The sequence below is a fragment of the Amblyomma mixtum genome, chromosome 2 (assembly GCF_055824585.1).
Source record: "Amblyomma mixtum isolate Tamu chromosome 2, ASM5582458v1, whole genome shotgun sequence".
Classification (NCBI taxonomy): domain Eukaryota; kingdom Metazoa; phylum Arthropoda; class Arachnida; order Ixodida; family Ixodidae; genus Amblyomma; species Amblyomma mixtum.
The window spans coordinates 37,541,411-37,559,058 of NC_143013.1; the positions used below are offsets into that span (position 1 = coordinate 37,541,411).

The 17,648-nt window shown below is 45.1% G+C and overlaps 1 protein-coding gene across 1 annotated transcript in view; it reads right to left on the reverse strand.

Moving 5' to 3' along the window:
• Positions 1-771: 771 nt before the first annotated feature.
• Positions 772-17,648, reverse strand: part of LOC149359011 (suppressor of lurcher protein 1-like) — a 131,786-nt gene continuing 114,909 nt past the window's right edge. The window contains exons 10-15 of the mRNA XM_089568967.1: positions 16,265-16,461; positions 14,580-14,618; positions 13,413-13,581; positions 6,536-6,735; positions 5,661-5,708; positions 772-3,125 (exon numbers count right to left, since the gene is read on the reverse strand). Coding sequence (XP_089425093.1) covers positions 3,058-3,125; positions 5,661-5,708; positions 6,536-6,735; positions 13,413-13,581; positions 14,580-14,618; positions 16,265-16,461 — 721 coding nt within the window. The 3' untranslated portion in view covers positions 772-3,057. The remainder of the gene's footprint in view (positions 3,126-5,660; positions 5,709-6,535; positions 6,736-13,412; positions 13,582-14,579; positions 14,619-16,264; positions 16,462-17,648) is intronic.

Consider the following 17,648-nt stretch of genomic DNA (forward strand, 5'->3'; position numbering starts at 1 on the left):
TTTTTCTTGCAGCTTCAATATTGAACTGAAATGGGTTGTGTCGTGGTGGCTTTAATGGCATATAGGCAGCTGGGCCACCATGCGCCAAGCAGAAAGTATAGTGAACGAAAATGTTATGGATGCATGCATATATGGAGAAACTTGTTGATTACAATAAGTGGGACTTTAAAATACAACCATACAGTCACTAGTACGTATAATAAGATAACGAACTTAAAAGCGTCTCAGTGCCGATAGGAAGGAACATCAGTAGCAGAATACGAGCATAAATTTCGGTTAGCGCGTTAGCCTTTCGTCGATAAAAGCACGTTAAGGCAGCTCAAAGTGGGTCTTGTCTTATGATGCGAGCACGCCACGGGAGGAGACTCAGCGGTACAAGAGGCACTCGGTATGCATAACGAAGGTTTTACTGATGTATGCATTCATCTGCAGCGGCTTGACAGTTACAATAAGAGAGGTTATTACATACAACAGTGCTGTCACCACAACATATAAGATTATGACGAATTTAAAGAGGCACGTGTTAGCGTCGGTGCGTAGAAACGCCGCTAGCAGAATGCGATTATGTTTTTCGTTAAGTGCGTAAGCCTTCTATCTAAAAGCGCGATGAGGAAGCGCAAATTTAGTCTCTTGTTTTTAGGCGAACACAGGGACGGACAAGATTCAGCAGTGGGAGAGACATTCGGTGGGCATCCCACGCAGTGTGAGTCTCTTCTGCAAAAACATATAAGGCGCGAAGGGCAAACGCAGCGCGTAATGACAAAGCCATGATCAAATTTTCGGAACTTTATTTTGTTGAAAGAATTTTATTGAATAAATATATATTTAGCTACAGGAGAACGGTCTTCATAGTGCCGGTGCCTAGGTGCCTTGGCTTTAACTCAAGGAGACTCGAGATATTTCGCGATGTCGAAAATTTCGGATGAACAGTGCAACCCTGCGTGTTTCTAAGGCAATACATCAATAACCACCACAAAGTATTAGTAACAATTTACAGCATAAAAATGAGCGCGCAATACAACTCCGTCTGACGGGCCATGCATTCATGTTCACAGATATTACCCTTTAATTTCTGGTTTCACATATCAAAGTCATTTAAAACAAACAAAAAAACATTTTGCACACTTCGCCCGTGTCTAAAAACGAGGGCTAATTCGTCTGTGTTCACCTATGGCTGGCGTCAATGTCTTTGTCTTAACAAATTTCTGAAAAAATAAACATGCGCCGATTATATTAAAAGAAAAGCTCATGAGACCTTATAAACCTTACTTATATTTTTATCGCGATAAAAAGGTGCCCATTTTTCTACTAGTGATGATAGCAGCATTTGACTGCGTGCTTCCTGTAAGAAGAATGTTCTCAATATTGGGATGAAGCAGAAGTGAACGAATGTTGCCATCTAGAAAAACAAAAGAATTCTATGCTAATAGCAGATCTTTTCAGGACATCTTAAGGTACTCGGTTACTATAGCTAATGACATTGATTATTTTGTGCGGAGACGTTAGCGTGCTTGCAAAGCTCATCAGTTGAACTCAGTTTGAACCAATAATTACATCCTGAAATTCTGACAGTGCACATTGTGGTTAAAAAAGATTTGTATTTAAAAAAAAAAGTGGTTTAATTTATATGGTTGGGATCTCCAGAATATGTTTAAGTGAATGATGAACTTGAGTGTGGTTTCTTTTCAAAAGTACTAATACCTATTATCTCAGCTAGTAGTTGCGACTACAATACGCATCATCAGTGACGTAGCTAATACGTTAGGTCCACGTTAGTCCCATGAAAAAGAAAAGAGTGGATGACGTAGCACTTATTGCAACACCCCGATATTCGGCTAATGCATGGTGTAAACACCCAGACGATAATGTTCACCCATCTGGGCGATAGAAAACAGTAGTAGAAAACATTATCCGTGAAATATGTTTTTCATTGTAATGAAAAACTAGAAGGATAACAACCTATCTTTTTTATTGATTACAGCTCAATAAACAACAACAAATCATTACATCGGGCCGCAAATGAGGAATTTCTTCCCATGCTTTGCCATCAACGCTTTCTCGTCTGTGGCATTCCTTTAACCAATCATCTTGCCTTCCATTGGCCGCAGTGATGTATCATACCGACCTACCATCAACCTTTTTTAGTCGACTTCAAACGAAAGAACGCGTTTTTAGCACAGATACGCCGAAAGCTCGCGCAAATTACTCACTGCTCGCAAAACGTAATGATATTTTCTCAGAGTAGATGATCAGATTTTCGCCTCTCTTATTTTTAGATTTGTTTGCTGTGTCGTCGGTAGCATTGAGATTGGGTTTAGCCGTCGTCAGAAGCTCCGAGCACTAACAGATATCCTGAGAGATGTATTACAGACAGTTTTCTACTCCTTTATATCGTGTAATGCTCTGTTCTCAACGGTAACGCCGATAACAATTCAATTTTAGTTCTTCATAAAGCTCTCATCGGACTCCTCACATGCAGGCCTGAATAAGCAAAATTCTCAAGCAAGCGCCGTATTCGGCCAGCCAAAACATTATCTCAGGCTTGACAAGCAGACAAGGAAACGCATCCGGCACTTTTATATCACTACCCTTACCTTTACATTCCCACCAGCGACTGCGTAACATGGCCGCGCGATCCATATACACAACAGGTTTTCTTTCAAACGATCGGGGGGAGCATTCATTTCAACCCATCTGTACACTTCCGTTGAGCAGCCGGATAAACGAGTTGAATAAATAATTGTCGGATCAGCTACGAGGAAAAACTTGAAACGGAAGCTGGGGAACGAACAAAGGCAGCTGATAAGTTCTTTTTCATTTCTTTTTTCCTTCACCGTTTGTCTCCTCGTGATGAGATGAACGCAGCGAAGCACTGTACGGTGCCCAAGGGTCCCATGTTGCACACATTTTCCAAAGGTGATGTTCACACACGGGCCATCTTCTCATCCGAGTTCTGAGCGCACCACTTCACCATCCACTGAATTCACCGCAGGTGTCACAAGGTGTGAGATAACACCACAGGCGCGCACTAGGGTTCGCACTAAACCGTCACCACTGCTACCGGAGTGCTCCAGCCAGGCGGAGGAGGGTTACGAGGATGATGACAACGACCGCTTGCGTGAAGCCTGAAAAAGTAAGTTTGCGAGAGTTAGGAAGAGTTAGTTAAAGAAGTGTTAATGAAGAGGCAGAACACGTCTTCGAGGAAAAACGCTTCCGCTCTTTATCCCAATAATTTCAGTATGGGTTCATTGCAAAGGAATGTTGCCCTACTACGGGCTACCACGGGATGTCACGGGATGTGTTCGTCTGTACTGTGCCAGCACCCAGTCAAACGATCAAAAGGAAAAACTAAATTCGCGAGTCGACTGCAGCTTTCTCGTTAAAGGTTTTATGATATCGGTGCTGCAGCTTTTGCTGACAGTGCTGTTTCTTTGCCTTGAAGCTTTAGTCTTCCTTAACCAGTATTGAAATTCAGGAAGCTTCAGCGGCCAGCGCTAAACAAAGAGGGCAACTCAGGCAGACTTTAGGCCGTTTATGCATAAGGAGATAGGCGGCGGGCATGAATTATTTTGGCGATATTTTAGAAAGGGGACCTCAGGTCACTTCGGAGAATAGAATGGACCATTCGCATCATATTATATTGAAAGAAATATGCACCGGACCAAACATGTGTGCAGTGATGTAAACATATCATGCGAGATAAAATACAAAACTTGGTTAACAGGTGAGTTCCAGGGACTCTTTAATGACTAAACAATTTCACTAAGTGTAAATTGTGTGTGTTCGTTTCTAATAATTCAATTTTCGCACTATCAAGCCACCTGTTATGGCCATATAAGAACAAGTGGCGCTGATCATCCACTAAAAGTGCGCGAGTACACTACCCGAGCAAACACATTCAAATATAGTTTTTTTTTTCATGAACAATTTATGATTGGAACAGTCTGGCGACGGAAATCGCTACTGCCCCTCCTAAATGTTTTCTGACCACTTTGTAAAACCATCTGCTAATAATATTGTCATAATATGTTATTATGACTGTTAATATGAGTCTAGCAATATATGTTTCCCTAATGTATTTTGTTCTTTTTGTTGACAATTCCTAAACTTGCTTTGTAGCAAAAGTAATGGTGTATTTTGAGATATTGTTATTTCTTCCGTTTGAGTCTTGCTCGTTTTTGTCTTTCTACAACGTTTATTTCATTTGTGCTTTTCCTCCCATGGTCCACGGGTTTTCTGTGTACATTGTGCATTGCATCATTTGACTAATTTTCTGTATAAATACGACTGTTTCCTTTATAAACTTTCCCCCTTCAACAATGCTTCATCAGAGGCGCTGTCGGTACTTTGTATATATTTAAAACGAAATGAAATAAAGATATAAAGTACACAGGTAGTTTATAACATGGCCAAATAAGATTTAAGAGCATTTTGATAAGTCACTGACATGTTTATAGGTGCAGTATTATGTCTAAAAAAAATTAGCACTACGTGTTCGTGCAACGCACATACAGCTGAACTACTGAAACATTCGTTTATGAGCGCCTTTTTGTGGTTTTCATATTTGTGCTCCTTCGTTAGGGTTGTCTCCGCATAAACTGTGGGAGAGAATAGGGTTAGTAATAGCAACTGCTTCCTAACAGTTTTATGTGCATCTGAATTATGCTTATCAGCGGAAAAGTCTGTTTGATGATTTCAAAATAGCCAAATCTTTACTGCCTATCTTGTCGTTGAACTTCGTGAAGGTTAACAGGCAGCCTGGGCTTCGATTTCTGCTTTCTGCAATTTTAAAACCGGAAAAAAAAAGAAGAATGAAAGCTCCGAGTGATTACAGAAGTTACCGACCTTGTGATATGCAAATGCTCGCTTTTATCACGCTAAGATAAGAGCAGAATCACCCTCGTTATTTCCACATCCTGAATGCTGCCTGAACGTGCCTTTCTAGTTTTATTAATGGAATAGTATTATGTGGCTCAGTCGCGTCAGCAAAAAGCGTCCGTAAAACGTGTCCGAAAATTTTGTCCGTACGATTACGTCGTTCTCTGAATATAAAAGTGTGAAAGTGTGATTCTGACAGTGTGTGACGAAATGTTGCCGTGGAAAAAATTTGGTTGATGAGGTTTAATTAGTTAGCTAAGTAATCGCGAAAAAAAGCGGAAAAAATACTTAAACGTCAGAATAGCCATGAACGTCGATATAGTACATGGAGTAACAACAACCACGGTGGTCGATTCAGTATGTGGACGTTTTGCTTTCGCTTTGCTTCAATGCGGGTCGCTGCAGTGATCTCGAAGTTTTTGCTCATTGCTGTCAAGGAACCACATACACTAAAATTTACACTCCTTATAACACTCCTTATAAGAACTTGTCCTCGGAGTAAAACCAACACAGTATGGCTTGATATTAGCTATCACCGCTCGCCCGATTAACTAAATGCGTCCAACATATGTCGCGACTTGCTTTCAGTGCAAAGAACATAACATTTGATTGGGGCCGCTCAAGAGCGCTGGACTATGCATATTGCATGTCCCCTGTAACATCGAACAACAAAATGAAGATAATGACTTGAGGGATGCACGCATAAGTTTCCCAAACTCCTACGTGCCTTTGCTAAAGGGCGCATAAACAAATAAAAACAAGAGATGCACATCTCTACTTACCTTCTAAACAAGGCGCGCAGCCCCTGAACCTTTTGATTGTGTACGGATCTAGGGTGAAGGTGGGGAGTAAAGAAAACAGAGAGGAATTGACAGCTGTTTCCACGGTACTGCTCAGTAGGTAACCTGATTTTGTTGTCACTGATTGCTTTGTGTTAGCGAGTGTGGCTCTTCTTTTCGTTTTGTCAATATTAATGACAGGATATAGAAATTTCAATAAATTGCTTGTACTGTCATTAGAGTTGGCGCTTTATTGACAGTTTACGACCAGTAGCAAAGTGATCAATTCACCCGTTTTCCTAATCCTACTACTGCCACTTGTTTCGGCCTGCGTTACGCAGTTGCAGCAGGGCCCGCGGCTTTCCGTGCTAGCGATCGATACTGCCTGCTCAATCTGATGCTGCCCAATCGATTGTTCTGGGTCTCGCAGCGCAGGATTACTTGGCGTGAAGAAAAAATTGCTCAGCTGGCTTCTTGTTCGGATAGTTAGTTTAATAAAGAGAAAAATTACTAAATGGCGTCCTTCCAAGCTTCGGCCTATGGCTACAAGGCCAAACAAGCTTCGCAAAGCCTTCGTAGTTGACGAAAAACCCGTACTAGGCCGGACTCATTAACCCTGAACACATAGCTCTACATCCAGCTGCATGAATGAATGAATGAATGAATGAATGAATGAATGAATGAATGAATGAATGAATGAATGAATGAATGAATGAATGAATGAATGAATGAATGAATGAAAGGTTTAACTGACTGCTGGAAAGTTCTGTTCCTTGGCACTTCTTAAGCAAATTCAGAAACGTGTACCATTAGTAGCAAATTGCCGAGGGATGTTGTTTGACTTCACGCGAGAGAAAGGCAGCTGAACAGACACTCACCTATGATACTCCTAAACTGATACAGCGCTGAGAATCCCGTGCCGTCGAAGCGGTCGTTGGTCCTGAAGGTGACCCTGAAGAACTCTGCCTCGGACTCGACGTTGGGTGGCTTCTGCATGCCGCAGTGCCGTGGAATTTTGCGATCCGCCGTTGGAAAGTTGGTGAACTCGACGTAATCGCTCGCCGTCTCGGCCGTGCAACTGCGCCAAGATGAAAAGAAAAACAAAAAGGAAAGAGCGAAAGTGAAAGACCCGTTTCCTCCGCTGACCTAGGAGCGAGAGAAACAACGCAACTGGTAAATGCCACAGTTGGCGAATAGGAAAGGCTTTGTCACTGAGCCGAGGTGACAAGTCTTATTGGTGTCACACGGATGAAGGCATACAGGCACACTTTCGACATCATTATTCAAAGGTGAGGTAAGCCATTTTTGTTCCAGAGAAAGTGCATCTCATAAGGCTCATTTTTATGTAACAAAAAGTTGCGGAAGAGGATTGTATGCCACCTCATTTTTATATTTCACATTGATATCCAACACCCCTCAGAATACACCAGGATACACTATTCAGACAGCAAGTTTGCCAAGAAAATGAGCACTGCCAGTTTCGCTGGACGTTTGCGTGAACGAGTGCATGCTGTCACAGATACTGGTACTGCGCGACCAGCGTTCATGGTAATAGAAGCTTTTCATTTCATTCATCTCAAATAGCTTTTACCTGACCCCGCAATGCTGAGTTATCTGATCGTCAAGCACACACCGCCACATCCCATTTACGAAGCTGAATCAATAACAACACATAACTTTGAGCACACATTATTGTTTCCGGTGTTATCCTCGTGCCCTGAAGCCATAACTGCAGAGCTTAACCACCCCTAGGATCGCCTTTAAACAGAAGAATGACACAAAGTGTTTCCTATAGCAGACAAGATTAGTGATACAAAGGCAATTAGGCTTCCCATCAAGGTATGTTTTTAAGGCGAAAGCCTTTAATGCCTCATCGTTGTCGACAGAAGGTTGTCAGCAGAAGGTTTTCAGCAGAGGTCTCGCGCTTTTCTAGTCAGACCACAGACACAAAAAAGAAATATTTGCGCACGATGGGATTCGAACCACCATCTTCCCATTCAGCAGCCGAGCGTGCTATTGGATACGCTACTTCCTGCCAACACGTGTGTAGTTTTCCTTCTCTAGGAGGCTGGAGAGTGCAGAAAGGTGTCTAATCAGACGGATGCCTCCCAAACGCCCTCCAGTATCTGCAGGATTTAAGATTCACAAACAATTATGCACTTAATTAACATCTTAACCACACATCAGTGACAAAAGCAGCAACACCGCGCTAAAGGCTTCCGCCTCACCGCACTTTAGGTCAACAATGTGCCCCCTTGAATTTTTTTGTTTGTTTTAAGGTCGATTATTTTTGTTTCTCTATTGCAATTTAATGTTATATTACATACTATAATCTCTATGGCGTTAGGATACTGCCTGAGGATTTTTTTCTGGGCTTTTGTCGCGTTATTAATAAAGAATACCAATTTTAAAGTCATCGTCTTTCTGCGCCGAAGTTTTTGTCATATAAAGTTCAAGAATTTGCAGCCAATGATTCCTAGATGCATGAATGAAAGATTCAGGGTTGCTTCCCAGCGCATTGCAACGTAGGTAAGAATGTGACCGCATTTCAGATCTCCCTTTAAAGCGGCACTGAACAGGAACCAGAACTCGTCTTTACACCGCGGGAAATCGATCTACACGTTCCGAGCATTCTTAGAAACTTAGAATTAATGTCCTATGCAGCCGATTTCCCAAATTTACATCGGATCAAGCGTACCGGCTCTCGCCTTTATTTGAAGTTGCCGCAGACGGTAGGAGTCAACTAAAGCATGGAGTGCCTCTCAGGCAGTCGCGTGGCGACTTCGCTTTCGCTTTCGCTTTTTTTTTTTAGGTTTCTATGAATAAATAGATCCAGTCAGAGGCTACATAGCTGCAAATTAGGCCCACGGAAATAAAAATACGAGTGGACTCTTTGCTTTCGCCGATCGCTACGTATCACTCCGCCGATGGCATGCAGCAAGCCGCCTAGGGACTGGCTGAAAGTTCGGTTGACTCCTCCTACCGTCTGCGGCGAGTTCGAAGAAAGGCGGGAGCCGGGACGTTTAATCCGATTTACACTATGGAAATCGGCGGCATAGGAAAATAATTCGAAGTTTCTAAGAATGCTCGGAACATATAGATTGAGTTTCTACGGTAAAAAGACGAGTTCAGATTCCTCTTCAGTCCAGCTTTAAAACTTGTTTTCACCGCTGTGTGACCGGTTCCACTCGTTTCAGAGATTCAAAATCCTGCACCATCGCAAATCGCATGAAGTATGGCGCCGAGACGTGGGTTAAAACAGCTTAGCACTGCGGCATCACGGGGAGCTGCAAAGAAGTTGTACCAACCGCATATACTTAAGGACGAACCCTCGACTAAGCATAACTACGGGGCTGTTCAACCGCGTTATTTTAAGAAGAGCTCAAGTTACCGCGATCAAAGTTCGCTAAACTCACTTCTCAGTTAGGGTTACAAACTTCTAATGTAGAGCGACCAAAGACAAAAGAAAAAGGAAAGAAAAACGCTGACAGTGACCGGAGCTTAGGACACAGGCTACAACTTCTGCTGCCCTGTCGCGCCAAGTTATATCACCTAAAAGGGTGCCATCTAAAATAACAGCGCTGATAAAAATCAGGAATGCAAAAGAACAAAAGTTCTTCACGTCCGAACAGCTGGCGAGGCCGTTACGCCGCCTGTCGATGTGAGCCCCTCCGCGAAGACATCAGTGCTTCGATAACCAAGACAAATTCCCCCTCGAGACAGCGCCAATCCGTCAAATTACCGAAAAACAAGAAGGCAGGAGGTAGAAGCCGGAGGGAAAGCCGGTGAGCACCCGCGCTTATCATTTCGCTGTCCTAATCTCCAACTCAAAATAACGGCAGCGCACACGGTGGACGGGGGTGAGCAGAGGCGGCCATTACTCACGCGACAGGAGTCTCGTAACTTCTACATAGCAAAACAGCTGTGTAAGCTCTTTGACGGGCGGTGCCCAACAGCAAACAAAGGAGCCAAGCCAAGACAGGCCCAGGCCGAGCCAAGCCGAGCGCAGTGTCATCACCATCGCCGGCTGGCCGACGGTCGATCGGTTGGCCGGTCGCTTGACGTCGATACGTAAACATCGAGCGGACCGAGAGCCCTTCCCGAAAAGTCGCCGCCCAAGCAAGAATACGACCATGGACAAATGGTCCTATTATACTTGTAGACGCCACGGCGTTCGCGAGGCGCTATGTTGTCCCCCCACTCTGTTCTGCCACGCTCCTATCGAGTGCGCTGCGAGCGTTCGCTCTCCCCTGGTTCGAAGGAAGATTAAGCGAACCTCGGCTCATTTGGCTCCGAGACAAGCGGCTGGAGGTCCGGGCTGCGATAGAGCGGAGGACCGGATTCTGATGCGAGCAGGTCATCAGGAAACTGACCCCTGCTTTATCGATGCCGCGAGGAGAGCCGACGCGGCGTGGCTAAAATTTTTGCTGAAAGGAAAGCACGGCTATCTCCTCCGGTTGATGACGACGCTTGGAGCGCCCGTCGAGCTGCTTCCCTGGCGGCGACGGCTGGAATCTGAAGCCGCGCTGCATGCGCTCAGCAAAGTCGGAGGTAGGCGACTCATTTTCACCGTAAGCCGAGGCGGCTGCCGGTTCTGAATGACAGCGATGTAATTTCTACTTCTACTCGCTCACGAAGGGAGAAAAAGAGAGGATAAAATATTCTGGATGGCATGACGTGAAGGTACTTCCCATACATGACTAACACGAAGTGTTAAGACAGCAGCGCTCCCGGTCGCCCAACGGTAGGCCGTCGCCTCATCCGCAGCCTGATCCGGAATTTAATTTCAATCCGGCCATCACCTTTAAAGGGATCACCTCTCTTTATCAAAACTTTCATGGTCTCTATCCCCCTCCCTGTAAAGGCCTCACCAGGGTGGAGGAGCGCTGGCTTCTCCGCCTCTATACCAATACTGTACTGTGCCCGGCAGTACTTAAGCACTTCAATTCTTCTTTCTCGGGCGCGTGCCCACACTGTGAGGAGGAGTTTTCGGACACCTACCACATGGTGTGGGCATGCCCTTCCAATCCTGCCTACCCACCCCACCTCCACCCCACTCGAGAGGACTGGGAAGCTGCCCTGCGCGGCTGCTCCGAACTCCATGCCCAACAAGCATTGGTAGCTAGAGCCCGGACCGCTGCGGAAGCTACAGGGATCCCGGACTAGGGATCCCTCCTAGTGTTTGTAAGGGGCGGGCCCTTCCATCTCGCCCCATCGACCTCTCACTGTAAATAGGAATAAAAGTTTTCCTCCTCCTAGTAACATTCCTGTTCTTAGAGTGCCTAGCGCAATACAGCACTTCTGTATTGCTACTCTACATAGCAGTAAGAAACTTCACAGCTGAGTTCAATTAACGTGTTTTTCTTTCTGGTGGCGCATGACTGGTGCATATTTTTTGTGTGTTGCTTGATATAAGCGCATTACCAATATTCGCCGAACAATCTGCAAGCAGAGTTGAACTCAGCCAAAAAATGACAGCGCCCCAGTTTAGCGCACTGAACGGCGCGGAAATGATTCTAGTACCAGCCACATAAATGTTATGACCTTAGCGCTTCTATGCATGAAAGAAAAAAGGGCACTGACACTAAACGGTCTGCCGTGAAAGAGCCAAGCTGTGGACTACATCGAATTCATAAAAGCAGATAAGCACATAAGTCCTACTGAACTCGTTATCTGGAAGAAAGCGGAGACAACAAGACAAACTTCAGAAACTCTGAAAGCTCCACATAACTTATGCCTTAACAGGTAACTGCCTCTCCTATAACACTAACGAGCGATTCCCTCTTGTCGTTCACTTCATGTTATGACGTCCTCCTCTTTTACCATCTTCTCCTGCTTGGCTTGTTTTATTGCTTATATTTGTCTCCACGCTGAGTCTACACTTTTAGGACGAGGACTAAACCCTATGCTCTGCAACGAAGAGCTCTTTTTCGTTCTCAGAGACAAAAGTCGCACCGTTCCCATCGAAATCCGCGGAAATGCCATTGCCTCTTCACCGATGCGGTGTTCCAGAGGGCACAGCCGGACGCAAAGAAGCAGCAGCAGCCCTTCTTCTATTCGGCAAGAAGGGAGCCTCGCTACCCGCCGAAAGGACAGTATTGACGCTGTGGCGAGGCGCGTCGTCCGCAATCAAAGGAAACCCATCGATTCTGTGGGGAGCCCTGCCTTGAAATCCCCGCGCGTGAAATATGCAAGAGCCACAGCACAGCGCAGGAGAGCTCCTGTCGAAAGGGACGACACGGGGACGGACGTCGTCCCAAACAACAAATACAGGCTTTGCGCAAGAGACGATGATCTGTCTCTATCCGCGGTATCGAGTTTTTTTTTTCTCCCCTTGTTGTTCTTTTCCTTCTGCTTCCAAAGGCGGCCACAAGCACTGTGGTCTTTCTGGCGGTCCCGAGTTGGGACATCTTGGATCATTCTTTGGGTCCTTTCACTTTTTCTCTCCCACAAGCGTATGAAGCTCACAAAGCGAGATTCCGGGCTCAGTGGTCGGTCGTTTTTTTCGATGTCTTTTTTTTTTTCTTCCACGTTTGGCTTGAGGCCTCTCGGAGAGGAGGCATTCAAGCGTAGAGAGAAGACCCGCGGCCTTCTTTCCAGAGCTTCCTGCCTCATCCCCTCCTTTTTTTTCTTTTGTTTTTCTTCGTTCTCCGGGCGTTCTCTGGAAGCACGAGGAGATATCGGGCCGAGATTTCCGTGGCCGACTCTCCGAGTACGAGGCCCTCTTCGGTATACGGCGCCAAAGCTGGCGCGGAAGGCGGGCTTCTGGTCCGTGCTCCTGGCACTGAATCCGCCGTCACTCCAGTGCCGAGGATAGGGAAGAAGAGGGGATGTGGACGTAAGACGCAGCTCCGACTGGGTGGCTTTGCAGGAAGTACGCGAGAGCGAGCGCGCCGAAAAGACGTGCGTTTTTTTTTTCTGTCTAGCTCTCTCTCTCTTATCTGAGTTTCTTCCTTTTTTTTTGTGCATGTCTGGTACCCTTCCTGAATATGGAACCAACAAGCTCCGCAGCCTGTGGCCCGGAATGGGAAGGTGCAGACCCTGCGTGCGAGAAAAGTGGCTTGTATATATCGCGCAGATTAGAAGCTTTCTTGCTGTAGTACTCGACTGCAAACACCAGAGGAGGGATCTCATTTGGTGATGTCGAAATGGCCTCACTTTCCTCATTGGACGCAGATTGAGGGCTGTCCTGATTTATCGGGCCTGACTCTTTTCGCTTTTACCCCCCAGAACGACCTCTATCACCGTTACCTTCTTCGTTATTGCGCGGTCAAACTCAAAATAACGAATAACGAGAGACCAAAAAGGCTTCAACAATAAGTCGCTCGAGGGAATAGCAAAAAGATTAATTTAAAACCGAGCTCATGTCTTCAATCAAGCTGTTTATTGAGTGTTTTCAGAAATAACAGACTGTAATGAATTGATGTGAAATTCCTTGCCCCAACGCATCTTAGGGACAATTTTTTTTAGCAAAAGCGTCAATAAGGAATGCAGCGGCAAAACGATGAAAAGAGGTCAAAATACGGCAAGGACGCGGTCTCAACTTCAAAAACAGCAGAAACAGCTCGCAAATCCAGCAATGAAAAAAAAAAGGAAAAGAACAGCGATAGCACGGCTTTCAGAAGAGAGGAACCCCGCCCCAATATTTCGCCCCTTTTATTTACGCATTTTTTTTTCCTCTGCTCTTTCATTTAACTTCATTTATTTTTTCCTTTCTCCGGGTAAATCAAGGCCCGCAGGTCGTAAAACACTCACGGTGGCAGGCCTTCGATGTCGAAGTAGGCGAATTCGATGAACACCTTCTCTCCTGGAACCCCGTAGAAGAAGTAATGACACTCTGTGTCCCTGGGGTAAATGCCGGGCCAGTTGGGCGAAGTGAAGCTCCCGTTCGTCGAGTCGCTGCTGTTGAAGGCGAAGCCGCACGCTGCGAACACGAGGGGAGGGGAAATAAGTAGCATTGCAATGTTGCCTAGTTTCTGTGTTTTTTCTTCCCTATCTCGTTCCGTTGTTGTTCCAGTTACAACAAAAAAACGAGACAGAAAGAAAGTTGGAGCGGAAGAAAGGAATTTGGTCCGCTATGCCTCAATCGATAGATTACCTCGGATTCAATCTAGTGTTGGCTAATTTGTTGATTAGTTCTCACTATAGAACTAGGAACGCTGGACTGGCAAGGGTGGTCCTATGATCAGGCTCGTAGTTTGACCGACTGGTGACCTAAAAGAACGCGTTCAGGAATTTGATTCGAGCACTAGAGTGGAAGCTACTAGCGTTTTTACTTATTGCATTCCTTTCCTTTGCGCTAGCAGGAAAGCAGAGAAACAAATTAAAAATATAGGGGAATTCAACTGGATTTATGCGCCGTAAATGCGATAGCATTTTTTTCTATTTCAATTCTTATTCTGTTCTATTTCCAACTCCAATGCCTTTCATTCAGCAATCTGTCTCGATTTTCATTATATTCTGCGTCTGCTTATAATCTTATTCAATTTCTAGTCCCAGTCGCTTCTTTTATTCATTTTTGCCGGTCACTCATAGTCGTTTTCGTTTTTGATGTGTCGTTTCAGTTCGTCGTCACTCTCCTCTCCCCTAAAAATGGAGCGGGGGCAAGGGAGAGGGGAAAAGTGGGAGCTAGGATGGTTTGCATGTGGAAGGTGGAAGGTGTAGACAGGGAAATCCTCCTAGCCACCACCTGGCACCTTTCACGTTTAGCAGGCGGAGGCCCGCCTTTATGGCCGTCCTAATACTATACTATAAAAAACAATGCCAATGAAAATGGCAGGGAAATAAAAAAAAGGAAACGTAAAAAAATGTAGGAAAATAAATAGGAACATGAAATTTCACATAGAGGAGTGTATGTCAAATTTCATGTTCCTATTTCTTTAAGCAGTAAGGCTTTCTTTTGTAGACCTTACGATGACTTACCAAAAGACGTGTCCTGCTTGCCCGTCGATATGCCGAAATCTGGAAGAGGAAAAAAAAGGAAGGCAGGGAATTCAAGCAGAGTTGTGAGTTCTTTGGCAATAATTTCTTTATGCGGCCACCGCGAAACGAAAGAACTGAAGATGCGTTACAGTTTGCTAATGCGAAATCTAGAATTTCTGTTGACTCGCGCATCCTCAATACAAATTTAGCACAAAAAACCGTGTAGATTCAAACTGCGTACACAGAACAGGACAGACAGTGAGGAATACGAAACCAGCGCTGACTTTCAACTGAGCGTTATTGAAGAAAAGGGGACATTTGTAAGAAGCTCCGGTGACATGGGATGCAGCAGAAGTCAAAACGTTATATGACACTTGTCTTCCAGTGCCATTATTACCAAATACCGGTGGAAAATGGTGCAAAAAAGGTGAATAGTGACGAACCAGAAGACATAGTAGGGTTGATCTTTTACATGGGATTCCGTTGCCATAAGACATGTGCCATCTGTGATTTTTTTTCATAGCTTTTTCACCGTTGTTGAGAAAAACGCTGGTTGTAGATGGAACATGTCATATGACAACGGAAGCCTATGTGCGGATCGACCATGTTATGTCTTTGGTTCTTCGTTATTCGCTCGTTTGTTCACCGTTTTTCAGCAGTGTTGGTAATAATAGCCTTACAAGGCACGTGTCATGTAACGTCTTTACTTCGATCGCATCTGAAGTCACAGAAGCGTCTTATAAACGTCCCCTTTCTTCCAAAAAAGCTCGGTTGAAAGTCAGCGCTGTATTCCTCACTGTCCGTCGTCGTCTGTGCGCGCTGTTTGAACCTACACCATGTGAAATCAACTAGCTCAAAAAAAGACTGTTCTGAGACAAAATACAGACAGCAAGTTATTTGGAGTCAGTCTACTGACATGAAAAAATACATTTAAAAAGACGAAACTAAATGTAATATTAAAACGCAACGAATAATTTAAGGCACGGTTCTTTTTTCCAAAAAAAAAAGGAATATTTATTCAGTCTGTTCTTTCATGAGGTGAAGAAAAGCAGGCATATCATTGAAGAATTTGGGCATAAGACGAGCATCCACAGAGAAACAAATGTGTCCGACAAGATGTGATCGATCCAAGGTTTTTCAGGTGCCTTATTACGCAGATAACACGATATCAACGTCTTGAGGGATGTTAAGAAGCTGAGACGCTTTCCGTCATAACTTTTGATGTTCTTTTCCGTTCCTCCACTAAAGTGCTTTCAATGCCTCGAAAGGCGTCATTTCGCCTTTTTCTTTCTAATAGTTACAACTTTTATTGCAAAAGAAAGTTTTTCTTCAATTGCTTAGAACCATCAATGCAGTCGCTAACAACATTTTTTGTTATTGGGGTGATGGCAGAAATGGGCGAGTTCAAAATACAAAGAAAAGAAGCGTTCCTTCTATACACTTTAGTTTTGTTTCTGGGCACGCGGAGACTTCGGGGTAGTCCTACCTGCAACTCGGAGGCAACGCTTAAGCAGACTCGGGCACTAGAGGCATGTCCTGCCTTACCCATCTATGTCAACAAGAAATTCTCAACTTTTTCTCTCTCGCCTAAGTTCTTCCTATGCGCTTGCGAGTTGCGGCAGCGACCGACCCTCGGAGTGCCGGCGCTTGACAGCCGCCGCTTCTGGAGAGAGATGTGTGCGTACCTGTCACGAACTGGTACGCAGCCCGGAAGCCCCGTGCCGTGGAGTTTCCCGGACTCTGCAGGGAGCGGAACTCGAGCGTCAGGTTCCGGCCCGTCGACATGACCTGGTTGGGCACGTCGCTGCCGCAGAAGTTGTCCACCTTGTCGCGCTGGCCGTTGATCGAGATGAACACCGTCACTGCGTCTGCGGCCTCGCACCTGCGCCAGTGCACACAGGGTGGCCAACGGGAAATTAAAATACGGTCTTCGCGAACGCAACTTCCGGTTTAGGCCTCTGCCTCTATTTTTTTTCTGCTCTTTCGTGGTTGCGCGCGAACTTGCGGAAGGAAAATATTGAGTTATCGCATGAAGTCAGCGTCTTAGATCGGAAGTTTTGGTCGAGACGGACGTGGCATGCACCGGAATTTTTGGGGGGAATATATGAATTCGTTTTAACTGCATAGTGAGTTTCAGCAGTTGGGCACGAGAAAAATGAAGAGGCAGTTGGCTTTTTAAGATGTGTTGAGGTCATTGCTGGATGCCATTCGGACAAGGCTTGCAATTTTTGACTGCCACTGCTCTTGGTATTGGTTTGGTTTGGTTGGTTTATGGGGTTTAACGTCCCAAAGCGACTAAGGCTATGAGAGACGCCGTAGTGGAGGGCTCCGGAAATTTCGACCACCTGGGGTTCTTTAACGTGCACTGACATCGCACAGTACACAGGCCTCTAGAATTTCTCCTCCAAAGAAATTCCAGCCGCCGCGGCCGGGATCGAACCCGCGTCTTCTGGGTCAGCAGCCGAGCACCATAACCACTGAGCCACCGCGGCGGCATCTTGGTATTGGAAGTCTGTAGGTGTATGCAGCCTTTGCCAAATGTAACCAGGCTGCATGGTTTCATCATCATTTATTTTCCCTTAAGGACCCCTAGGTGGGGCATTACAAAAGGGGGGAGCAAAAATACGAAATCACAAACAATAGGAACGTTTGAATTATAACAGTGAAGAAGGCAAAAACAATTGTTAAAAGAGCATTGAAAAATGAAAAAGGGAACAATCACAGGTACACTGTGGCCATCACGCTATATATACAGGGAGAAAACGGGAACACTGATTAGCAGACAAGGGTTCCAAAATGTAACATATGCAGAGGTGGTACTGAAAAGTGTCGGGCATTACACTGTAAGTGCGCTTCTCATTCGCGCAGTAGAGCCCTCACGGCTTCTCTAAAGATCAATAAGTTCTTTGAAGGCGAGGACAGGGGTTCTCCTTACCATACAGAGTTTTAGAATTTGAGGGCTGCCATATTGGCTTCAATATACGACTGAGAAGCAAACCGTGCCGCCTAGTTACTTTTGACAAAGACTGTACATCTTGTTTCACAGAAAGCCGTGTTGCTTTGGAAATA